This window comes from Pimephales promelas, chromosome 1 (assembly GCF_988280905.1).
Source record: "Pimephales promelas chromosome 1, fPimPro1.hap1.1, whole genome shotgun sequence".
NCBI classification, from domain to species: domain Eukaryota; kingdom Metazoa; phylum Chordata; class Actinopteri; order Cypriniformes; family Leuciscidae; genus Pimephales; species Pimephales promelas.
The window spans coordinates 22186614-22213287 of NC_142769.1; the positions used below are offsets into that span (position 1 = coordinate 22186614).

Consider the following 26674-nt stretch of genomic DNA (forward strand, 5'->3'; position numbering starts at 1 on the left):
TAGGAAGGATCCCTCGTAAATCCAAGCCGCCTGGCTTATGTCATCATCGCTCTCCCCAGGCTGAGCATCGTCAACAGTATTTACACAGTCACGCCAGGGATTTCATACAAATGATATGGGGTATAACATACAGTCTTAACTATGAAGTGGTCTAAAATGGTTTTACTGTGGCCTGGCTTTGCTTGCTCATTGGTTGGTTGTGCTGTGTTGTGTCATGGTTTGGGTCACGGGGCGGGCTGGTGGTTGAAGAGTTGGCATGAAGAGCTCAGTCTCTCATTACTGCAACATAATAACTGATGGCTGTATTTTTCAGGCCGGTGCAGATGTTGAACAGAAAAAGACTCTCTCCTCCTTTCTTTCTTGTAAATCCACCCCTCCCCCCATTTGGATGTGAGAGTTTTGGCACAGATGGACATGACGAGGCAGCATTGTCAACATCGGTCTGAGTTGAAGTAACCGTGTTTACTCAAGGAGTTCTTCAGCTGGGCTATTTTCTCTCCCATAATTCCTGTAACTTTTGTTATAGTCTTGAGTTGGTTCGGCCAGCAAATGTACTTTTTAAAGGGGTCATATCATGAGAAATCGAATGAGAAAAGTTTATTGTAATATGAAAACGTTATGTAAGGGGCCGTTCACACAGAATGTGTTTCAATTCCACTGTGCTACTTTTCTATTGTTTTTCAATGCAAAACAACACACTAGACGGACATCTTTAACCAGTTTGCTCGCTTCTCGCGTCTTTTGCATTCTAAAAACGAACTCAAGTTCAAATAAGTTCAACCTTTAAAAACGCATTTCTAGACCTTGCGCTTCTTTGGTTCCACTGTCCTGCTGTCAAAAACGCATTCTGTGTGAACCGGCCCTAACTTTTTGAACTCAACACTTCTTCAGTCTGCAGAGCATCTATTGAATCAAAGCTTTAAAAAACAGCTTGACAAGTGTGCTTACCTGGTTTTTCAGAGACATTGCCCACAGTGAGGTAACAAGGAGAAAGTCTGATGGATTCTAGTGTTGTCAAAAATATCTATTTCGATTATGTATCGATATTGAAATATCTGAAACAGTTCCGATACTCCTCTTCTGCGGTGTTGATACACCGATACCAGCTGTGTGTTCTCGCTCCCTCTACTTTCTGACAGCAAATTGACACCATAATCTCATTTTCTTGTCTCATTCGCTCCAGTTGTGTTGAGTGTTCTGAATTTCTCCATTGGGTTGTGGGTATTGCAAATAAATTTTACCTTATTTCCGGAGGTTTCTCACTCACACCAAAAGTGTTCGCCCCACTGATCTAAGAGGTGCACATAAAGCCGCCTCTCAAACAACTCATTGGTAATCTGTATTTCATTTTTTTACAATGCAGACTATCCAATGTTATTTCACATTTGATTATTTCATTTCGGTTGTATTTCTTACCTGAATACTACTGTTAGACCCACCTGAAAGCTTAAAGCCATGTTTATTTCATTGTCTCTTTATTCTATTGTAGTTATTTGTGCCATCATTTGCAATTAGGTTGTTGGTTCTTGTTTCATTACTGACAGTTTACTTTAGTTTAAAGTTTTAAATAAAACCTCCCTGTGCTGTGTGTAAGCTATTACAAATTATTAGAAGGAGATGTTGTTTTCCCCTTGGTTTTGAAAATAGTATAGAAAATTGATATGTTTCAAGGGATCACGTCAAAGTTAGAAATTCCAGTATCGTGACAACACTAATGGACCTTGTGACATGTTATAGATCTTATTGTAAAACATTTATCTATTTATGGATCTCTCTTTTTTGGCCTTGTAATACTTAAACAGGGTGTCCGCGGGGTTTTAAAAAGTATTAAAAAGTGATGAATCAAAATTGTCAAATTTAAGGCCATTAAAAGTGTTAAATGTAGTCTGAGAGGTATTATTTTTGGACGATATGACGATATATAGAGGCTATACCCTGATATAAGTGATCACCCAGATTTAGACCTACCTATATTGTATTTATATAAAGCGTTCACAGGCAAATTTGCTTTAGCCTATGTAGATCTACGTATATATTGCTTTTATTTCCCTTTTATTGAAATCAGGCAAACATAAATGTCAGGCGACACGATTGCTGGCTGCATGTCAATATCCATGGATCACTGGATCTTTAGTAAGTTGTTAGGAGTCCAACTATATTGAGTCCAGCATTTAGTTTAAATTGATCAAATTGTTAGTTTTAGTCGCATTTTCGTTTAATAGTTTCCCCTATTAAATCCAGTCACGCAACAGATCTTTTGCCACTCAGTCAGGTTGAGGGGGGTTGTACCGGCGGGAAAGTGATGTCAATGCATTCCCTCTATTGTTTGGTGTGTAAAAAAACATCAATGTCAACTGGATGGGAGCTAATGCACTTCGGTCGCAAATGCAATCCACTAAACATAAAAATGGAATGCGTGCTCTAAATCTATTCATTTTTCTATGTCAATCTGTGTAATAGAAAGGTCGCTGGTTAACACTTGCAATTCAGTGTCATGATGGTTTTAAAAAAAATTCTGAAGGTAGTAAAAACGTTATTAAAAAGTATTAAATTTAACTTAAGGATTACTGTATATACCCTGTTAAAATCAAATCAAAATGTCATAGCTCAATCAAAACGACAGACAGAATAAACCCTGCTTTCCTGCTTGGCATTTTTTTTCAGTACTCCAGTAAACTCTGATATACATCATAATATGGATGGTTTGTCTACTTCTGTTTCGTCAAAATTTAAACAGCAGACATTTTAAATGGATATTTGATCCAAAAATGAAAATGTTGTCGTCATTTACTCCTCATGTTGTTCCAAACTTGTATGACTTTTCTGCAAAACTAAAAAGAAGATATTTCGAAGAACTCAACTGGTTTGGTTTGGATGATAACCAAATTTTAATTGTGGGATGAACTATCCTTTCAAATCTTTGGCAAACTTTATGAGAGGGTTTTAATCCAGTTGACATGCCCCTGAAAATCATACACATTTGTTGATCTTGAACAGCCATTTTGGTGCCTTGCAAACTTGTTTAAATAAATGTTAAGTTCTGTGAAGTATTCCTCTGATTTGTTGAAATACATTGTTTTCTCGCTGGTTAACAGATATGCTGTTTTGTTCAAATTGCAAGAGGACTTTAAAATTGTTTTCTAACAAAGAATTTGAGTTACATTTATACGTGTGTAATCTATAGTTGTTGCACATTTTCATTTTGTGAAGTAACAACACTGTAAGAAAAAAGTTTCAAAATAATATTTCTTTCAAATATAAAAAAGACAGTATATTGCTAAAAATGATGTAAAAAAAATCAACTAGACAGATTTTGACATTTGGCTGTGAAAACTTTGGAGACTTTCCTTGACTGAACTACGCTGAGAGTTCTCCATATGGAACGATGTACCTTTCTCCTCCCCCTGACAACAGCTGGAGAAGGTGAGTCCTCATTTATTTACATTACATTTATGCATATGGTCGATGTTTTTACCCAAAGCCACTTACATTGCATTCAAGTTACATTTAACAACAACAAAAAGAATGCATCAGTTCTTGCTTTCCCCGGGAATCCAACCCTGGACTTTGCCGTTTCTAGCTACAGGAGCTACGGCGGTTGAACTACAGGAAAGATACCTCCTCTTCAAACTATAAGGACCGATATAGCCCTACACACCCATCCATGCCAACAAATAGGTGTCCGGTCATGCGTGACATACACTGTTACATTATACGTCATGTAGAATTTGATCATATCTTCTGTTAGCTGTAGGGCAGAGTGCAAAGATGATGTTATCTTGAAATTATGCCAACTTAGTGACATCAAGCGGCGTTACAAGAGAGATCAAGTCACGTTTGAGGGAGTGTTAATGCATGTTTCACATTTACATAGGCTATACCCACAGATGCCTGAAAAGAAAACAGTAACGATGACATGTATTTTTTTTTTTCAGCATGTGGAAAATCCGCATCCGCAGCAATGATAGATAACACCAGTAAAAGGTTAGATAAAAACAAAACAGAGGTGTTCAAAGAGAACTACGCACATCATTGTGTCATTCTCGACTCTCTGGGTGATTAGAAGTCCGTTTTCTGAGAACAAATGCTCACGTTTGCTCTGCACAAATGTCACTCTTCTGGGTTCAGCCCCAGTGAGGTGTAACCATTGGACGTTTTTTTCCTCATTTGTTTACCGAGGAGTGAATTGCAGCCAGTAATAAAAGGCTTAAGGAAGCTTCTCCTCATCAGAGTCGTGTTTTGAATGCAGGCTTGGCCGACGGCCAGCGTACCTTCTTACCAGCAAGCTGCCTCGTCCTCCATGTTGACTCTGCGACTTGTAAAACTTTCAGAGTCTACGCCCTGTGGCATTGTTTACACCTGAAAACTGGTTGGCCTGATCAGCTTTAGCGCGGCCTTCTGTTCCCACTGTGGCGAAACACTGCTGTGACAGCCATATGCCGTAGAGTGGATCACATGCAATACGGGATACAGGGCTTTATATTATTGCTTTTAGTTGGAAATGTGAAATTGTATGACAGTTCAAACACTGACCGCATTGCATCATATATGTTGTTGTTGTGCAAAGCAGCACAGATGGGGGAAGCGGAAGATGAACCCTCATGCGGAGTTTAGCTGAATATATGATCTTAGGCAAACTTTAGAGCTTCATTATAAATGCATAAACCGTGAGCGCTTCACTCCACTTCAAGGGATGTCTCAGAGGCATCCCATGAATTATGAAACATAGGATTCAGTGGATCAAGCACAGTTAGATCTTCTTATTCTTCAGAAAATTGTACATTGACTTTTTGTTTGAATTACATCCAGTTTTCTTCTCGTCTTCAGGAGTGTTGTCTTTGTCCTCATGAAGGCTGAATACTAACCACAGCATTTCTCTCTGATTCTAACAGTGTTTTTTTTTTTTCTTCCTCAAGGATGAATGTTCACCTATTCTTTAAATCTTTTCTCAGTGTAAACAGCACTAACTAAACCTGCCAGATCTTTTGCTAGCTACCCCTCAGAGCCGCCCTCCCCCAGAACAGATCGTGACCTCAGCGTGTGTACGCCCCCCTCCCTTTTTACTCTGGACCAGATTAGCATTTGCTAAAAACCATTGTACATGTTTTGGTTTGGTTTTTGTTTTATTCCGCTTTGCCCGTTTGACCTTGCACACATAATAGAGAGTGTTCTGCTCTCTCTTTTTTTTATGTTGGGATCTTGCGCTGTAATATCTCCTCACGTGATTAAAAGGAGGACCGAACAGATGTTTTCTGTCTGTGTGTGGACATTTAAGCTTTAGCTTGGTTTAGGACGAGTCAGAGAGTGATTGCAAATGGTTTTTGGCATTTTTAACAACACATGTTTTGTTTGTGATGTCTGCCGTTTTTTTTTTTTTTGGTCTTGACAGTGTGACACGTCACAGAAAATCAGCAGATTTACTAGTGTTTGGTTTGTGTAGTTGTAAAAGGGATGTTTGCTTGGATGTTTGTGGTTCTTTAACTCATGTAAAGAGAAGGGAGGAGTTCTGCTTAAGGGAGGGATCGAGGCCAGTTGGCAACAAATCAGTGATTATGGTTATAGAGCAATGTTTGTGAAATTTCAGTGGGAATTTCCATGTGAAGGGTACAAAATAGGGCCTGAAATGATTGACCTTCCTGTTAGGTGATGTGTTTTACCTTCAAAAAACTTCCTCATGAGGTCAAACTAATTATATGAGCTTTATTTTCTGAGGCTGTCAACCTTTGTCAATTAGTCAACAACAATGTCAACCTTTTAATCAAATTGACAAAAAGCCTGGGTAATGGTTGCTAATTTTATCTAAATTAAACTGTCACTCAGTAGCAGAACGTAAATTTGGGATCAAACGTCTTTTATTCTTAGAGGGATAGCTCACCCAAACATGACATTTATATCATTATTAGCTCACCCATCCATGTCATTTCATACCCATAAAACTAGCTAATATTTGAAACTCAAATGAAGATATTTTTTAAGAAACCTGAGAGGTCTCAGTCTCTCCATTAAAACAATAACTAAAAATTAGTTAATAAAGGCGTCATAAAACAATACCATATTTTTTAAATGCCAATAATTTCTCAATTTTATTTACTTGACTTGCTTATTTATTTTCTGCTTAATGCTTGTTTTGTCTTATTTTTGGCCCTGTTTACACGAGAATGCTCGTGGGTGAAAACGTTAATATATTTTTTCAGATATGCCTTTCGTTTACACGGCGACAACATTTTGGGGGCTTAAAAACGCAAAAAAGTGAAACCACCCTCCCGAGTGGAAATCTTAAAAACGCTCCACCGCGGCGTTCCCGTGTAAAGGGTAAAAACGCAAAAGTCTGCTTGTCAGTGAAGGTTGTACACAGGCGCGTGGACTTGGTGTTGTTGTGTGGCAGTGCTCCACATTGCCACCTAGCCACCTGGAGTGCACACTACATTGAATTTCATAGACTTGCGTCACCTTATGCACGCGGATTTCCCACCCAAAACGCTCGTCTAAACGCAGAATAAAAAGCGGTAACGCAACGCCACTTTTGCGTTTTCTGTTCAGAGAAAATTTAAATAATTTTAAGTTATCCTTTGCCCTCCTTGTGGGCCCCAACATTTGATACTCCGTAAATGAGCATTGGGTGCTAGTATGAGTAGTCTGTAGGGGATTGGTCATGGTTCTCTATTAGTTTAGCAGTCCAGTGGGCAGGTGTTTGGTCAGCAGAGGATGATGGTCCTGATTTACTGGGAGGCCCATCCTAACGTATGCCCTCGAGGAACTGTTTACAGTTCTCTCAACACATCTGTGATGCATTACCTTATGCAGCACACACTGGTTAAGGGTTAATGAGCTGAAAAAGGCGTCAGCCTCAGCTCATTAACCCTTCCTTTCCCTTCACCACACAACTTGGTCCAACCAGTGCAGATTTCTGTCGCTTTATCACACAATAACCTGATGTATGGGTGGCGGATGTGTTTTGTGGTCAGTTCACAGGCCTCTCAGTTCTATCACCAGAAAAGGAAATGTAAGAGGACTGAGGTAGCATGTTGCCAATAAAAAGATTTTGTTGGCATTGAAATAGTAGAGAAGAGATAGAGCCTAATTCTGTAACATTAATAATTTACATTACATTAACACATTTTTCTTTGGTTATTTTTTGACCCAACATATTCTCAGGTCTAGATAAACATTGTGTGACCCTTCCTGAACTAACGTTAATGTTGTGTACAGTTTGAATCTCTGTGTTTTAGTGTGCCCCAGAGCTCAGTTGCATCCGTAGGGGCGACAGCGCTACTATGATACTTTCAGGCTCAGTTCTCCCCTGGGTACAGCTGTCCCTCTGGTGTCTGGGTAAACGCGGGCTGGTTCTGAATCCTAGACAACATCCATATGTTTCCCTATGGAGTTCAGCTGGAGTGGGTCAGGAACTTGGGTCAGCGCTGTTCACTTAGTCCCACGCTCTCCCATCCTGGATCTAAACCTCTGCTCTTCCCAGACAAGACTTCCTTTGGGAGGTTTTCTAGAAAGGCATTCAAGTGTGATCCAACAGCAATGGGCTTCCATTGAAAAAAATCCCTCCGTTTTTGGTGGTCTGCCTGGTGCCAGTTTGAAAACATCTGCTTTTCACGTCGTTTGTGATCAAGGGTCAGATTTAAATAACAAGCTGTTTACAAAGCCGTAAGACTTTCTGGTGCATTTCTATTTATGCCATATACTGCTGCCTTTAAACTCTTCTATTTTAAGTTTTAAACTTCACAGACATCTTCAGCATGGGTGGTCGATGGACACTGACTTTAGTGCTTCTTATGGCATGTTCAGCTAAGCCCTAACGCACTTCAACGCAAGGGGAACAGACCTGCTTTACAGAATCATTAGAAAGAAGGCCACTTTCTGTTGTCACAATGAGTATCTTTATTTCCCTTGAGCATTACATCACCCTAGTGTGGTCTGGCATACTGTAGCATCTCCTTAGCAGCAGAGCGGGCTGCAGGAAATCTGTTTATTATTTCTCTGTATTGTCTTAGTGATAGGAATATGTTAACCCTGTTAGTGGGAACCACAGGCTACATCTGCTGGACTTGTTGCGCATCTATACGGGCGAACGTGAATCATTATACGTTCATGTCTTGCACTCGCCGTGAGTAATGGCACCTCTGAGTTATGATATCAATGGCTGCTTTGATGAGCAGTTACAGCTATAAAGAAATAAATATTTTGCTTTATATACACTACCATTCAAATATTCACCAAACCTGCATTTGTTTGACCAAATAAAAGAATAATATTATTAAATATTCATTAAAAAAATATTGTTTTCTATTTGAATATAATTGTAAAATGTAATTTATTCCCTGAGATGCAAAGCTGAATTTTCAACATTATTACTCCAGTCTTCAGTGTCACATGATCCTTCAGAAATCCTTCAGCAGATTTGATGCTCAAGAAAAATCGTATTATTATTATTGATATAATATTTTTGTTGTTCTGCTTAATATTTTTTGTGGAAACTTTGTTTTTAGTTTATTTTAATTCATATAAAGTTCAAAAGAAGAACATTTATTTGAAATCGAATTATTATTATTATTATTATATTTAAATTGTTGTCATTTTTGATCAGTTTAAAATCTGAATACAAAAAAAAAGTAATGTTACAGACCCAAAACATTTGAACGATAGTTCATTTAACGGTACAGTATGTATGTTCCCTGGAAATCGAACCCATGATTTTCGGTTTTTGACCTAAAAAAGAAACCCTTTCTCTGTCCTCGTCACAAACCACAATCTTTAAGGTCACAGAGCCTTTGCTTTTTGTCCCTGAATTGCATGGCTGTCGAAAAGATTAAGGTTTTTATATGTGTTGATTTGCGTTTGTGGCCAGTAAGATGCATTTGTTTATTTGGTTTAGTCTGTATCCTGATTTCCCGGTGTGGTTGCTCTGCTGCAGTGTTGCCTTCGTGTTTCTTTCATTAACCATTAAAGCTATTATAGCACTTTTGTTTGCTCTCAGAGGTAGCAGATCCAATCTAATTGAAGCAGTAAATCAGTGCTGCACACCGCATTAGACTAACCTGGGGGAATAGGCTCTGATTTATACCACTCTCTTTATGTTTTCCTGAAGGTGTCACAGAGAAATTTTCACCCTGCTCGCTCTCTTCTTGTCTTTGTCTCTTGCTTGCTCATCCTGCTGTACTAACCCCTGAGCCAGGGCTACAGGTTCAGTACAGTAGTGAGTAACACGTGACTGTTTCCATTTCTAAAGGGAGCAACTGCCATGGACTGAAGAGAAACGACCTGGATTTAGATTAATATCGCAGCTTAACAGGTGACCTTTGACTTTCAAATTCCTCTCACAGATCTCCTCTGGACCTGTCTTATTTGTTTTTTTCCTCATTGTCATCTCCTGCAGATGTCCTTCTCGGCTCATTCTCGTTCTTGTGTTTTGGATCAAATCTGTTTCTTTATCGAGTCTTCATACAAACAGAATAATTTCAAGAAAATCACAGATGCCGACTACTGATTCTCTGTACACTAATATTTCACTGTACCAAACTAATCCAAACCAGGGATCATTATTTCTACTAATCTGTTTGTTTTTTTGTCTTTCTCCATCACCACACTCATGATTGTGATGTAGAGTGACTGCACCCTTACAAAAAACAGCACTAAAACAGGTGTTTTCTTTTTCAATGTCACCTGGTTTAATGACCAGACCTGATAAAGGATGTAAAGCAAAGAGAGGCTCTGGAGGACAGTGAAGTGCTCTTGAGAGTGCCGTCATGTATAGTTGGTTAATAAAGGCAGTGGGCGAGGGCAAAGGTTCATGTGGCCATGGCTTGGCTCAGCAATTATTATTACTTTTTTAATGATGGCTCACTGACCGAGCTGTTTCGTTTTTCCTCCATCCTTCCCTTCTCCCACAGAACAAACTCTGACTCAGCTCTGCACACCAGCGCCATGAGTCCAAACCCACAGGATCCTTTTGGCATGAACCAGCAGATGGGCAGAGGACCTCCTCAGCGGAACGGTGAGCTCGGCTTTCTCCCTCTAGGCCTGTTTACATACTAATTTTGAGCCAATTTAATACCAACATAACCGTATACTATCATTGTTATTGTGTGGCATAACGGTGTGGTTGAAACAAAGTTGCACAGGGGTCAAGTGGATTGCTCAATGTCAGGCATGGATGATAATTCAATGATTTATAGCAGACCCAAATCAAACCGTAGAACCCGTGGTGCAGCGTGTTTGCATGACACAGCTGTGGCTCACTGTCATGGTGTTTATCTAGTTGTCTTGGTTACAAACGCAGGCATTTCAGATGGTATGCTGAAAATGGTTGACAATTAGCCCAGCCCAGTGTGCTGTTAAAGGATGTTCCCTCTACCCTTGTTTTTCTGTGATTTCTAGAGCTCTCGTAAACGAATGAATGTACATCCACATGAGCTTTACAGATAGTCTGGCCCATCCACCCCTAAAAAGACAGATAGCCAGAGTTCACACACATGTACTGCAGTGAAGATGTTTGTAAGACTATAGGATTATGTCATAGGGCGGGATAATCTACTCCATTCTGCATTAGCAGTGAAAGTGTTTCTTCTTTTTATCAGCAAAGTCTAGCAAAGACATTTGTGGCTGCGCCAATACAATAATACGATAAATCTTATTTTCATGAAATTGCATCAGCACTTCACTTTTATTGCACCATGTTTTCATTGAATCGAAAGTAGAGTAAATATTTATTTCAAATACTTTCTATCCATTAAGCAATCCTGATTTTTTTTTTAAATCATATTTTCCATGAAATAGTACTTGGCAAAACCGTTTATAACTGATAATAACAAGAAATATTTCTTGAGCAGCACATCTGCCTTTTAAAATATATTGAAATAGAAAACAGTTGTTTTGCATTGTAATAGTATTTCACAATATGACTGTTTTACTTGTCTTTTTTCTTCTTTAAAATACATTAAATTATCCTTTCTTTTATCTCCATACTAAAATGTCAGTTGACCAGACAGTGATTCATTGTTTCTGTCATTGGTGTCTAGGACAGCATGAGCCCAGAGACTGTAGTGTACACCATGAGTTTATAAATGCTTAGCTTAGAGGTGTGCTAAAAATGAATAGTGCTCATAAATAGCAGTTGAGAACAGTATTCTCACTTGAAATGAAGTTGAGGCTTGAACCATGAAACAGTATTTGATACTTCACCACTAGGTTTGAGTACCATTTTAATTTTAGCAAATCTGATTCTTATTGATTCGTTTTGATTCCAATATGGTTAAGAAAGACATTTTCAAATATTTAGTTTATTTAGATATCAAACATATGCATGTTTTTTTTTTTGCAAAACATTCTCTCGCAACTGCAAAAACAAAAATCAGATGTCTATAGAAAACAGGGCACAAGTGCTAAATTGAGTTCTATTTTGCGCTTAAATGGTTTAAAATCATTTTAAAATGGGCACACAGGAATTGATCGGAAGCTAATTTTTAACAAGTATCTGATTCTAGAAATGGAATCAATTTTCAATTCACAACCCTAGTCGATACTTAAAGGGATAGTTCACCCCAAAATTCTGTCATTAATTACTCACCCTCATGCCGTACCAAACCCTTTCGCTCATCTTCATAACACAAACGAAGATATTTTTGATAAATCTGAGAGCTTTCTGTCCCTCTGTTGACAGCTTTGGCGCTTCAAAGAAGTTAATATAGAAATCGTAAAACTAATCCATGTGAGCAGTTTAGTCCAAGTTTTCTGAAGAGTCAGGATCGCTTTATATAATCAATAGATTGAATTTAGGCTTTTATTCACATATATACATTGATTAGTGAACATAAACAGAAGCTCAACCGAACCTGCTTGACGTGTGAGAACCAACCCTTTTGCAGAAGCTCAAACCTTTCTGCATAACACGAGAATGAACCTCATTGGTTCTCGCTGAAACTCAAACAAGCGTAACACGAGAATGAACCTCATTGGTTCTCGCTGAAACTCAAACGTGCGTAACATAAGAATGAACCTCATTGGTTCTCGCTGAAACTCAAACGTGCGTAACATAAGAATGAACCTCATTGGTTCTCGCTGAAACAAAAACGTGTGTACCACGAGAATGAACCTCATTGATTCTTGAGGAAACTCAAACGTGCGTAACACAAGAATGAACCTCATTGGTTCTTGAGGAAACTCAAACGGGCGTAACATGAGAATGAACCTCATTGATTCTTGAGGAAACTCAAACATGCTGCGTAACACAAGAATGAACCTCATTGGTTCTCGCTGAAACTCAAACGGGCGTAACACGAGAATGAACCTCATTGGTTTTCACACATCAAGTGAACACGCTGATGTGAGAGTTGATGAATGTTTATAGATAAGTAAAAGCCTAAATTCAATGTTCATCAATCATGTGAAGTGATTGTGCCTCTTCAGAATTCACAATTCATATGGATTAGTTTTACGATCTCCTTTTAAGGTGTCATTGTCATTTGCGCAATTTCAATGGTGATACAGAAATGTCTCAGGTTTCATTATTTTTTTCGGTGAACTAACACTTTAAAGTAACAAATGATTTGTCTTGCCTAATGTATTTACATTTTCTTTGCAAATTTGCTTTAAAAAAACCTAGATAAGACTGGAGAATGAGTCTATTATTTGCTGTGGTAATCAGCATTTTGTCACAAAAAATGTAACATTGAATCTGTGACATCCCTGTTCTTTCTTACTCTCTATTGCGCTCTTTCTGTTTATCGCTTTCTCTTTTATGAATTGATTTGCACTCATATAGGCTTGAGTTTGCAGCACATCTGCACTGTGTATCCAAGATAAAAGCATCTTTGTGTGTCATACTTGTTTAGTCAATAGGTTTAAAAAGATAATGAGTGGAGATGTGGAGCAAACCGAGATATGGAGTGCTATAACTCTGGCCCAGGGCAGTTGTTTTCACAGAGACACTTCCGTTCAATCTGATAAGAAACTGCTTCATTTAAGGACATGGCAGACAGCATCTGCGAGCTCATCTGAGCTATGTAGACAGTTGACAGTGTGTGGAGGTGTGCAGTGAGGCTCGCGTAACATGAACAAGTACAAACCAGCCTCTCGCATGGGACAAAAATTTGTCTCGCTTCCGCTATCACAGTAGTTTCATTCCAAACCTGCCAGCCAACTCGACTGTGTGATGCAACTGTGCTATTCATATCTGGAGCTCCCAAAAGCATCCATTCAACCGCTTGAGTCTTACCCTACTGGGATTTATGATTTGACACCGGCTTTAATAAGAACTACTGTTAATTCTTGATAACATAATTGTAAATAATTTACTTCACATTAACTTGAACTATGCAGGGTTTTTTTTTTTTTTTTGGTACTTTTACACTTCAAGATAAAAGTGATGGAACTCTGGACTCAAGCCAGTGTTTTTCTGTTCTAGTTGTCTTTTTCTGTCAGTTATGGCATTGAATGAGACTCTCAATGAGGGGGAAATGAGGTGTTGACACTTTTTGTTTGATTCATTGTGCGTCGCAGTTGGGCGTCTGAGACCGGCAGCTTTGCTGAAGTGCCGGAGCTGGTTGATCTGGCTTCGGGCCCACACTGCATCTGTGCTGGGCCAGCATCAGCAGAGGAAGTAGAAAGGAGGTTTGTTTTCCACAGGATCTCTGTGGCGTATGGAAAACAATGCCTCTCCTCTCCACTGATTCACTTTGCACTCGTGGTCACAGATTTCTCCCGATATAATTTTTTTTTATTACCCTCTTTCTCTTTCCCTTTCATGGTTCCATGGTTCCTTAAAGAGACAGTGCACTCTAAAAGCTGTTTTCTACTTCCCCTTCTGGAATTTGTGCTCCGAATTTTCAATGGGTGGAGTGAGTGTGCACTGAGTGACTCATTTCAATTAATCAAATGTTTGTGTAACCTATATACATATACAGTATATATATATATATATATATATATATATATATATATATATATATATATATATATATATATATATATATATAATATTTGAAATTTCAAATAAATGATGTTCTTTTTACTTTGAGTTCTGGAAAAATATCACTGTTTTAACAAAAAGAAATATGAAGAAACTGTACAACTGTTTTCAACATTGATAATAAATGTGATGAGCAGCAAATTAGCAGATTAGAATGATTGATCAAATACAGTAAATGCAGACTTGTGAAAATAAGAGACTTTGTTCAAAAACATTAAAGGAGTTGTTGATTACGACTTCACTTTTCTAACTTTAGTTATGTTGTTGTTTGAGCATAAACAAAGTTACAACGCTCAAAGTTCAAAGCAAAGGGAGATATTTTATTTTACAGAAATTGCTTTTTAAAGGGATACTCCACCCAAAAATGAAAATTTGGTCAAACCTGTATGAGTTTCTTTATTCTGCTGAACACAAATGAAGGTATTTTGAAAAACGATTGGAACCAAACAGTTGTTTGGCACTATTGACTTCATAGTAGAAAAAATAAATAAAAATACTATGGAAGTCAATGGTGCCAAAGTTCCAATTGTTCTTCAAAATATCTTGCTTTGTGTGTCTTGCTGGGTGAGTAAATGATGACAGAACTTTCATTTTTTGGTGGAGTATCCCTTTAAGAAATACAACAAACAGCTGGTAGGGGCTACAATGAGCTTCTTCATGGGTTAGTGAGATCACTAACCCTAAAATTTACATAAACCTTACCCCCGCAACAAGATTTATAGATTATCAATTGACAGAATATGCTAATCAGTGACTAGAAGAAAGCTAACTCCACATCAGCTACATAAATTCATCAACTAACCATTCAGAAATGTCCTCTTGCATTCTGCGTTGTAATTTTTTCTTGAGTCTGTCAATCTTTGTCTGACTCCGGTTTAAAAACGCAAGCTCTTGAAGCTCCGCCCTCTTTGCCAGTAGCTCATTTGCATTTAAAGGGACAGACACAACAACAACGCGTTTTTGCTCACCCTCAAAAAGTGACAAATTTAATATGCTATAAAAAATATCTGTGAGGTATGTTGAGCTAAAACTTCACATACACACTCTGGGGACATCAGAGATTTATTTTACATCTTGTGAAAAGGGCATTATACCACCCCTTTTAAAACATTTTACTGACTCCAAACTTTTGAACTGTAGTGTATATAATGCTGTTTCTTCTACACTCCAGGCAGCAGTGGAGAGTGAAGGTTCTGTGTGCAATAATTAATTACTTTGAATTCTCAAGGTCGTGATTCATTTGAGACTTGGAGTTTGGAAACCTGATTCATTTCATCTGGTTTACATAAAATTTTTCGGTCAAAGTGTTAATCATTTATGTCATTAGTGAGGCTTGTTAATATATTCTTTCGTCACCAGTGATTCAGTTAGTTCTATTAATCATTTTTAGCGTAATCCAAACATGTAACAGAGAAACAAAATAAGATGCATAGGAAGAAACAGGGAAAACACAGAACATCCATCATCTTTGTGTCCATTTATTGTGCACAAATCTGCTTAAATGAACTTGTGACTTGACTTTTCTCATTTCAAATGTATATATTTGATATATATTTGAAGAACCTTTTTAAGCTTTGATTTTGTTATTTATTTGTATATGCTTGTTTAAATTTGTGGAGGCTCTGGTCTGAGCTGTGTCTATGTGGATTGCCTTAAGGTCACTATGCTAATTACTCAAAAAGAAATTCTGTTATTTCTTAAAAATGGAGGGGATTTACTCTTAAATAATAAATGTAACGCTATAATGACTTAATCAATCTTTTTGTACACTGATATAAAATATCAGTATGAGGGTGCTTGTATTCACCACAGTTACACCCTAAAGTAGGTTCTGTGAATCAAAAAGTAGATATTTGACACTCAATTTATTTCAGGATCTGTTTGACGTAAAAAACCTTGTGTTAATGCACGTCACAAGTGATTTGTGTTCATATATTGTCTGTTACATCAGCAGTAGTTGAATTAGCTACATTAATGCTAAAATGCTGAAAGAAATGTCTCTCTCCAAATATTTTCTGTCATTCTCTGTTGTCCTAGCTGTGGAAACAGACATTTGTGCATGCAAAATTATACTGCTCTTTGATCTAATTGTTTTTTCTCTTTATGTGTTTTGCTCTTGCAGCCAGCATGAATGAAGCAGAGGTGGACAATGCTGGAGATGGTAAGTAGTGAAGCATGATCATGATTTTTGTGGGCCGATTTATTTCACAAGCTAATTGGCTGATTCCGATCTCCCTCATTTTTTTCTTTTTTTTTTGTTGGTGAGTTGTAGGATGCAAATTACTTTTTTTTTTTTTTAAATGTTTTGTTTAATATACTGTATTTGTAATTAAGTTGTGTGATATTTTAGTGACTTGAGCAACACTACTGGTGCAATGTGAATATACATACAGCAAAGGATTATAGCAGGGATTAATTTTGTGTTATTTATTGTGGGTCTGTTGTGTTTTTTTCTTCTCTTCAGTGTTCTCATTTCCTGCGGTCCCTAATGAGGACAATCTACTCGGTGTGAATAAGCCACTGCCCAAACAGTTATGGGAGGCCAAAAAGGTGTGTACATGTCATGAAGACTAGGGATGTTAAATGCTAAATTGATTAAAAAAAAATATTTTTTACAGTCTGTAATACTGAGTAATGACTTGTTTGGGTGGATAAATAAATAAATAAATAAATAATCTGATTTGGATTTTTGATCAAAACAGAAGATCTGTGCTTGGACTGTATTATACATTTCATTGGCCACTATTACCAACAAAACAAAGAGCTGTGCTCAGTGTAGTTATTTATTAATTTTGTTTAGAAAAAAAGCTATCAAGTATTGATTTAAATGAATTCGTACTCTGTAGGGCTATTTTCTTATTTGACATTTCTCTTATCTTGTGTTGGGAACAAACTCACACTAGCTTTCATGCTTGGGGTTGCCAGATGTCAAGAGTTAAATCCCCTAAACAGAGCTTTGATCTCAAAAAGATTTTCTGCCCAGTGTTTTACTTAATCTTCCCAACCTGACTATTATACGCTCAAGATCTTTCTGAGTGGCAAAAGAGCTTTAATTGACCTCTGTATTTTGCTTAGATTGTTTAGTCTGTTCAATGTTTTGCGCTTTTAATAAGTATTTCAGTGAAGTAGTTATTAATTAGTAATAAAGTATTTCAGGTGTGCATGAAACAGAAATTGTGATTATCTTTTCTCTGTTATAGTGACATATATCCAAGTATTCTTGAATTAGAGAAAAATGTAGAGCGTGAATGCGTAATTTTGTCCATCAGGAGTTATTGGATCGTTGGATTGTTAAAATTTGCTAATGGCAGTTTACTCATATGGAGCTAATAATGTGACAAAATGATTTGAATTTGAATTGTGTAAGTTTGAATTATTTGCAAGTGTAATCTAACAAAATTTAATTTTAGGTGGTAGTTTAAATAGTTCTGAAATTGAAATTTAACCAATTGAAATGTATTTATTGCTGAAATTTATAGACATGCATTTTAAAACAGCTAGTTTTTTTTTTGTTGTTGTTCTAAATTCAAATACCGATCCGAAAATTCTTCAGTTTAAAAAAATACAGATTCAAGTTTTCAAGATGAAGAAATTCGGAACTTCAAATTCAGTTTTCTAAAATTCAAAATCAAAAATTCAGATCTTACATAAAGTATGTTACAGGTCATCCACAGGGAAGAGTAGCTTGAACATGGTGGTGGTACTTTGGTCGTGGTGACCTACTTTCTGTAAGATCTGAATTTTAGAGTTTGAATTTTAAAAAAACTGAATTTGAAGTTCCGAATTTCTTCGTTTTGAAAACTTGAATCTGCATTTTTTATGTACAGAATCTGTAACTGAATATTTGCTGTATTTGAATTTAGACAAAAAACTAGCTGTTTGAAAATACATGTCTATAAAATTCAGCCATAAATACATTTCAATTTGTCAAATTTCAAACGTTAATATGACTATAACGAATATTTTGTTTAAAAAAAAATCTAATTCAGAACTACATTTTGTTAGATTACACTAATTAATTAAACATTAATTAAATTTTACACAATTCAAATAATTTTGTCATAATATTAGCTCCATAACTGGAGGGACTGAAACTTGGATACCTTATTACTTAGCCCTTGCTTCAGTATACACATTATCAGAGAAAATATGTTGTTATAGTTTAATGTTTTAATGGCACAATGTGTTTTTGTCTTTTTTTTTTTGTTTTGTTTTTTTAATGAATGATGTGCATGCATAAACCATGAACACTGCAACATTCAGTTAACGAATTGGAATTGTCAGTTTGTCATGTCAAATGTCAAGATGACTTTTAACAAAATCTATGTGCTGTTGATTACAGAAAATGTAGTATTCATTTCAGTATTATGCCATTTTGTCTTGGTTCAGTGGTACTAATTGATTATTTGTAGATGGTAGGTTGTTAAATGTATCATCTACGGTTAGTGTGAACTTTTAATTTACATGTTGCCTGGTTGCAGGTGCAGTCGCTGTCCTCTCGGCCAAAGTCCTGTGAAGTGCCTGGAATCAAGTTAGTCAAGAGAAATTTACATGTGTTTGTGTGTTTATTGATATTTGCTGTTCATTTAAACATCCTGAAATTTTCTGTCTCTGTTTCTCTGCAGTATATTCCCATCTCCGGAGCAGAATGCTGGTCTGTCTCACTACCAGGGCACGTTAAACACTGGCGGGTCTTTGCCTGACCTCAGTAACCTGCACTTCCCCTCTCCGTTGCCCACTCCCCTGGACCCTGACGAGGTTGGATATCCCAACCTGAGCGGAGGCAGCAGCACCGGCAACCTGCCTGCAGCCATGATGCATCTGGGCATTGGAAATTCACAAGGTCAGTTAGGTTGACTATATCCGGCATAAACAGCCACATTAATACTTGTGCTGGTTTTCACACATGCGTAATCTCATTCACGCTCAGTCTAAAGATAAAAAGAGCTTTTGTTTGTGACCAAATCCTTATTCAAGGAGTCTCATTTGCTGTTAAAGCATCTCCTGGCTTCAGAAGAGCCTGGCTGAACACTTTAGTCTTTGTTTAATGGCACACTGTAGGCGCTTTCTGGGGAATGAATGCCATGTGTTTTCTAAAGGGCCACATCCATGCAGAAGACTACAGCTCTCCTCCTCTCTCGCCCCCCCCCCCGTTTTAAATCCATCCGCCATCTGATCGCTCTCTTTGACTTCCATTCTCTTGAGCTTTGTTCTTTCCATTCGCTCTCATGTCTGGGAACAGGGTGTGCTGGGCCGTTTCTGCTGCCCGTTTCAGCTGTGCTGCTCGCTCATTGGCTGATCCCCAGAGACACAGATGACCTTTAACCCCTGAATTGGCTGCTCATAAACGGCTCTTTTCTCTCTTGCTCTCACTGGTCTAGTAACCTGCAGACAATTGCTCAGTGTCTTCTCTGAGGAGTGGACACCAGGACTAGAGCCGGCCTGCACGCAGTGACTCATAAAGCCATTATTGGTTTATCTCGGTTTCATTAAGGCAGTTCAAGAAGAACTTTTGAACTCTGAAGCTGATCATGTCTTGTTTGTTGTCCTCTCAGGGCTGTCATCCTCTCTAAGCAACCCTTCCATCCAGGCGTCCCTCAACAACTCTCAGCTGCATTCATCTCTCAGCAATCCATCGCTCCACACGTCCCTACGTCTCTCCTCGCTGTCCAACCCTCCTCCGACGGGCATGGCGAGTTCACCCAGGAGGCGGCCAGCACCCATTAGTCCTCTGACCCTCTCTCCGGGGGGTGATCAGAGACGAAGCCTGAGTAAGCAGCTCTCCCCGACAATGTCGCCCTCGCTCTCTCCGATCACACAGGTGAGACGGTGCTCATTAAACTCTTCACGTAACATCTCACATTCTGCAGTGGTGTCTTTAGTCAATATTCATCCAAAAGATCCGACTTCTTGTGTTAAACTGTACAGGGCTCCAGACTGCATCTTGTTAGACTTCACGTGTGCGACTAAACATAAAAAAAAAACGTTTTAATCTTGCACTGCCATTTTCTGCTGAAGGGCAAATACTTAGATGTGTGGCGATACAGCACTAACAAATGAACCATGAAGCACAGACCAATTATCTGCACGGCATGAGTGGATAGCAATGGATAGCAATGGTTTGTTTACTGTGAGTCTTTGAATAGCGTCCTACTGATCAGTTTGTCTGCAAGGCATTGTAACAGATTTCTGTGTTGAATTCAAATGGATCCACTGTGTGCTCTATCAAATTGATCTGGACCTTGTGGCGCAGCCATTTGAATTCAAAACCAGATTCTCTGTTACAAACTGTGGTAATTACAAACGGCTTAGAGCTCATAGTTATGATTCGAATTCATTATATACTCATCTGCATGTCGTTCCAAACCCTATTGCTGGTTTTTCTGTTGTACCTTGGGCTCTGTAAAAGTATAGATTTCTTTTCTTATCTTTCTTTTTAACTCTTTTAAACTGGTTATTTTTATTGAATCTTTTAACTAGACTTTCTGTACTCTTTCACGGTAGTTTATAATTTATAATAATTGTACTCATTGTTATGAGTTTGCACAAGAAATGCAAACTAAAGTTTACTTGAGTTGGTATCCATAGAGCAGTTATACAAATATACACTACCATTTGGTTGTTGTTGTTGTTTTTTTTAAAAAGAAGTCTCTTAGGCTCTCCAAGGCTGCATTTAAGGGCCCTGTTTACACCTGGTCACTTCATGTGCGTTCTTTGATCGAATAGCTATCCTATTTATTAAGACATTTCCTTGGCCATAGAAATATGTCTTCTTAGTGGAGTTCACGTCAGCAAAAGCAACATATGAGCATGATTTTATTATCAGTTAATTTCAAAGTCAAAGACTACAACAATAGAGAGAGCTGCATCAGGACTTGAAAGATCATTTAGTCACTCTACTATTAATGAAGATGATTGTGTGTTGAGCTTCAGGAGTGTGTGACGGCAAACTTTGAGTTTCATTTGCAGCAGTTTGCGCTTGAAGAGATACTCAGCTACTCATCTGTGACGGGCCATTTCTGTGGCAATGGCTGCAGTAGCGCTGTCATATCTGGCTACCAGGAGCCGGTAATAACACGCTCTTACACATTTTTTTGTACCATCTTGGAAGAAGTCAAATTTACATGTGTGGTTTCAACAACCAGATGCATTTACACTTGTCCAGTTTCATTTAAAATGCGTCTCAAACCACCTCTTAAAGTCGTTTGAGTGATCTCGATAGTGTTTTGGAGGGTATTTACACCTGGTCTTTTCACAATTGGATGGCTATCAGATCAGAGAAAACACATAAAATGACCAGGTGTAATCAGGTGTTTTGTTATAAAAAAAAGGGGTGGGGGGATAGCACCATAAAAATGGTCAATATGAATACTTTTTGTGTTTTGTGTGATTTTTGTGTGCAGAACAGACTATAAAACCAGTTGTCATCTGTAGATCTCACTGCCGTTGCTCTCATGTTTAACAAAATATATATTTCTTTACTTTATTTTGTGTAGCGCTGTGTTTAGAAATATTGCAGCTGGTTTATTGTTCGTTTTTGCAAAAGAACAGAGTGTTTCTGATGCATACCGTAGCCCAGTCAAATGATTTTTATAACTTCCCTGTTCTCTTTAGGGGGTTGCCTTGGACACCAGTAACTTACCAATGGAACCGCCCCCTCCCTACCCCCATTACCAGCAAACCCAGCAGCAGCAGCAGCAGCAACAGCCTTCCCAGTCCCATCAGTCTATTCAGCAGAGCTCCCAGCATCCAGGGGTGCAGCAGCGACAAACAGGTGGCCAACAGCAGCAGCAACAGCACCAACAGCACCAGCCTGTGTCCCCGCTGCAGAACGTCCCGCTCGACTTTAATTCCAGCGCTGTGAGTTCCAATTGAAATCAGCTGTTAATAGAGACAGGGCTCTGAGGGGAGAGGCTAATGTTCAGCTGTTTCACAGGCTGGGTATTTTTGGCAGAACAGGAAAACACTGAAACATATTAGGATCCGCCAAGACTGTAGAAACACTTGGCACTATTTCCAGGACTATACAATGTAAATAATGTCATTGGAATATGAGATATACAGTCCCTGGGGGCCTATACCGTGATAGCCAGCTATGTTTCAGTTTAGTTTGCGCCAATCTTGGGTTTTAGCCACCATGAAAGTGGCTCAGATTTTAGATTTGTTCATCACCATAGTAACTCTCCACAGCTAACCTGCTCCGTTGCAAGTTTCTGTTTCTAGTTTGCAGCGGTTTACGCTTAAATCCCTTACCTAATCTCTTGAATCTCTTTGCGCTTGATTTCTTACCTAGAACATAGTTTCAATGTTCTAGGTAAGAGATCTCAAACAGAAATTGGACCAATCATCTGTGAGCATGGGGACACGTCTGATGCAAAAAAAAAAAAAAAAAGTCAATCCCCGGTTACTCTTCTCCAAATTAAAGTTCACTACATACTAAAAGATTTTTAAGTAAAAAAATTCTGGCTTTTAGAAATGATTATTTAATATAGTTGTTTTATGTGATTTATATTTTATTTAAATCATTATTATAACCTAGCCTGACTTCGTCATACTCATATTCAAGAAAGAATATGAGTCTGAAACTCCTCCATTGGGCTTTATGAAACTCCATTGGGATTATGAGGTGTGTCGTAACCGAACCAGGACAAAAAAAAACCCTCTGCACTCGGTAGACCTACAACCAATCAGAGCAATGCATAAGTCAACTCCTTTGCATAGCGCAGTTTTCAAATACAGAACGTAGCCTAACTTTATTTATTTTAGAAGTTAAATAACGAATGTTACTTCTTTTACTTACTCCTCCATGAGTGCCACCAAAGGAGAAACCACAACGACCACAGGCTTTTCATTACGTCCCATCTTCTTAGCGACCGTCAGAGCCAGCTGATAAGTTACACTTTTCCCGAATCATGTAGGAAGGACGCCAAAAATATCTTTCCGATCGACAAATGCCTTGATTGCAGTTCTCTGTTTGTCTATTAAAATGAATGCGCTGTCGATTTTTTTTATTTATTTTATTTTTTTTTACAAAAGAGGTGGCAGCGGAATCTATACATCTCAATTCTCCAGCTGCAATCATCTTTGACAAGTGCTCTTTGATAACGTGATGATTACGTCCCTGCAGATCAATCGTATACATCATCGTATAAAGCCCGCCCTGGCAATCTGATTGGCCCGATCATTTTTTGCCTGATCATAATTACTCCTCAATGGATCGAGTCCAGACCAAACTTCCCGACCAAAAAATATTGTGGGCGGAGTTCGGGCTGGCATCCAGGCTAATTATAACCCCTAATCCATTATTTATTTTGTTAAACATTTAGTTTAAATGAACATATACAGATAATATGTAATATAAATAAGATTTGGAATCGGTAGATAAGGTTTTAAAAATGATTACATGTGAGCTTGCATGTCTGAGTCTCTGTATACCTATATATTAGCAACTACATTAACTAACTTCACAACTTTTACTTGCGCTATGGCAAGATATTTTCTTTTTGCTGTGCAAATGCATTTATGTAATTCATATTCTTCAATCCATTGATCTTTGGCAGAAGAGAGAAAAGAATATTGCTGATCCACTGTGAGGTGAATCACAGTTTCTGAGTCTCAAGGCATGCGATTGGCTGTTCGCTACTAATGTCACACTTTCATGTGTACGCACTCCATGAACTCAGGTGAAAGCCTGAGTTACCAGAGAAAGTTTATGATCAGCATCATTGTACCAACACAGCCCGATTAAATTGGTTTGTTTTTGTCAACTAATGCTGTAACCCTTAGTGTTCAACTACCATCATGGTATAGGCCTCTGGTCAGAATTATTGGCACCCTTAGTAAATATAGTCAAAGAAGGAGGTGAAAAAATGTGCGTTGCTTATATTTTTGATCTTTAATTTAAAAAAAAAAAAAAATCTAACCTTCCATTTGAAGTGAAACAATTGAAAGTGGGGGGGAAATTACATTATGAAATAAATATTTTTCTCCAAAACACCTTGGCGACAATTATTGCCACCCCTAGAAATTCTTCTCTTAAGTATATTCCCATTCTAATTTATATTTTTAAACACACCAGGGTGACTAGGAACATGAACTTGTCCAGTCATGACTTTTTGTTTCATAGAAGTTTAAATATGAGGAAACACAAAGGCCAAATCCCCTTAATCATCCATCACAATGAGTAAAACCAAAGAATATAGTTCTGATGTGCAGCAAAAGATTGTTGAGCTTCACAAAATAGAAACTGGCTGGAAGAAAATAGCTAAAGAATTTAAAAAAAAAAAACATTTTAACCATCAGGGCAATAAGTAAGAAGTTATAATCAACTAAAGATGTTACGAATCTGTCTGGAAGAGGACATGTGTCTATATCATCTTAATGCACGTTGAAGAGAGTTTGAGTGGCCAAAAACTCTCCAAAGATTACAGATGGAGAATTGCAGAGATTACTTCAGTCTTGAGGTCAGAAAGCCTAAATAATATATATATATATATATATATATATATATATATATATATATATATATATAAACAACCTACATCCCCACATGTTGTTTGGGAGGTTTCAAGAAAAATCCTTCTCTCTCAACTGCAGCATATTTAGCTGTCAGACACGACTGGAACTTCAAAGGGGACCGGATTCAATGGTCAGATGAAACTAAAAACAACTTTTTGGCAACAAACCCAAATAGATGGGTTTGGTGCACACAGGGACAAAATGTACCCCATGCCCACGGTTAAATATAGTGCTGGATCTTTAGTTGTTGTGGGCCTTTTTGTTACTGAAAGTCCTGGACATCTTGTTCAGATACAGGGTATCATGGATTCTAGCAAATACCAACAGATAAAAAAATCACAACCTGACGGCTCCTGCTAGAAACCTTATAATCGGCCATCAGGAAAACGATCCAAAACAAACTTCAAAATCAACTCAGAAATGTGTCACTGTGCGTAAAATGAATCTTCCACCATGACTGTCCCAGACCCTGCCCTGAACCCTATATAAAATGAGTGGGCTGAACTACAGAGGAGAGGCACCAACATGGATCTGGGAATCTGAAGGATCTGGGGAGATTCTGTATGGAGGAATGGTCTCTGATCTCTTGTCAGGTGTTCTCCAAACTCATCAGGCATTATAGCAGAAAACTCAGAGCTGTTATCTTGGCAAAATGAAGTTGAGGGTAGAATTAAAGCCATTTAATTGTGTAAAGTGTTTTGGAGAAAAACATTTATTTCATAAAGAGACCCCTCCCCCATTTTCTATTAATTTACTTGAATGAAAGGTGAATTTGTGAATTTTCTAAATAAAAGATTAACAATGTAGATTTAATTTCATATTTTCCAAGGATGCCAATAATTCTGACCATGGCTGTATATAGTGTGAACATGTTTATAACTTCCTCTTGCTTCTGTTTGCGTGCAGCACAACAACATGGCAGCATTCTTTAACGATCCCTTTATGGAGCTGCAGTTCTCCGGACGTCAGTCCAAGTGTTCATCCTATCAGGTAAACAAACGTATAAGATTCTGCAGTGCACTCTGGTTCCTAAGTTGCCCATCTTTTGTCTTAAAAACACTAACAAACATGCCGCATGTGTTTAAACCGCAGGATCAGTATAACATGTTGGAAAATGTCATGAGCTCAGTGGCCGGAGGATTTGACCCTTCCTCCAACCTCTACTGCTCCCAGGCGGCCCTCATGGGCTTGGGTGGTAGCCATGGCAACCTGCAGGACCACCATCAGATGAGGCACAACATGCTTTACTCTAATTGTGGAGGAGGAGTGCCCAACATTATCCTTACAGGTACAAGCTCTGATTCAAAAAATAAGTTAATTTTTTTTTATGTAACTGGCAATAAAAGGGAAATGGAAATAGCAACAAAATGGCACAGTCAAGTCAAAAAATATCCTAGTTGATTATCACTTAGTCATCCAACAGCTATTTAGTTTATATATATATATATATATATACTAAAAATAATAAAAGCATTTCATAGGTATACCATTCAAAAGTTTGGGGTATGTTTTATTTAATTTTTTTGGAAGAAGTCTTATCCTCACCAAGGCAATTTTATTTGATTAAAATACAGAAAAATAAATATTACTGTGAAATAATATTATTACAATTAAAAATTGTATTTGAATAAATTTTAAAATGTGATTTATTACTGTGATCAGCAAGCTTCAGTGTCACATGATCCTTCAGAAATCACTGATTTGATGCTCAAGACATGTTTTTTTTATTCATATATCATTTGGAAAATGGTTGTGCTGTTTAATATTTTTGTGGAAACTGACTTTTATTTTATTTATTTTTTTGGATTCTGAATAGAAAGTTCAACAGAACAGAATTTATTTGAAATATATATTTTGTTACAATATACATTTTTTTTTTGTCTTTGCTGAATATGAATGGCTTTAACAACAAAATCTTACAGACCCCAAACTTTTATGTGGTAGTGTATGGAAAAAAGGTGTCTCACTGCATTTGTTTTGAGTGTCCCGACACTAGTGTTTGAGTCTTAATGGTATGTGAAGTTAAAAATAGTGTCTTGAGACTTCTATATTGTGTACCAAAAGAAGGTCTTATGTAAACGCCCCAGAAGAAACGTGTCTGATTGGGCCCACGCAAACCCAAAACCAGTTAGATTATTCCGAGATTTCATAAGACTGATTAGTGGACTAGCCTGTCAGGTG

The 26674-nt window shown here is 37.8% G+C and overlaps 1 protein-coding gene across 6 annotated transcripts in view; it reads left to right on the plus strand.

The window, feature by feature from the left end:
• The window catches only part of crtc3 (CREB regulated transcription coactivator 3), a 52535-nt gene that overhangs the window by 21926 nt on the left and 3935 nt on the right, over positions 1-26674 (plus strand). For 3 of the 6 annotated variants that reach the window (XM_089129107.1, XM_089129110.1, XM_039654391.2), the window contains 12 exons: positions 3362-3423; positions 9239-9301; positions 9900-10003; positions 16098-16136; positions 16440-16525; positions 18457-18506; positions 18601-18818; positions 19531-19796; positions 20945-21043; positions 21590-21835; positions 25400-25483; positions 25586-25781. In XM_089129107.1, the coding sequence (XP_088985233.1) occupies positions 3362-3423; positions 9239-9301; positions 9900-10003; positions 16098-16136; positions 16440-16525; positions 18457-18506; positions 18601-18818; positions 19531-19796; positions 20945-21043; positions 21590-21835; positions 25400-25483; positions 25586-25781 (1513 nt within the window). The remainder of the gene's footprint in view (positions 1-3361; positions 3424-9238; positions 9302-9899; positions 10004-16097; positions 16137-16439; positions 16526-18456; positions 18507-18600; positions 18819-19530; positions 19797-20944; positions 21044-21589; positions 21836-25399; positions 25484-25585; positions 25782-26674) is intronic. The other 3 variants (XM_039654393.2, XM_039654392.2, XM_039654394.2) reach the window with 3 other exon arrangements.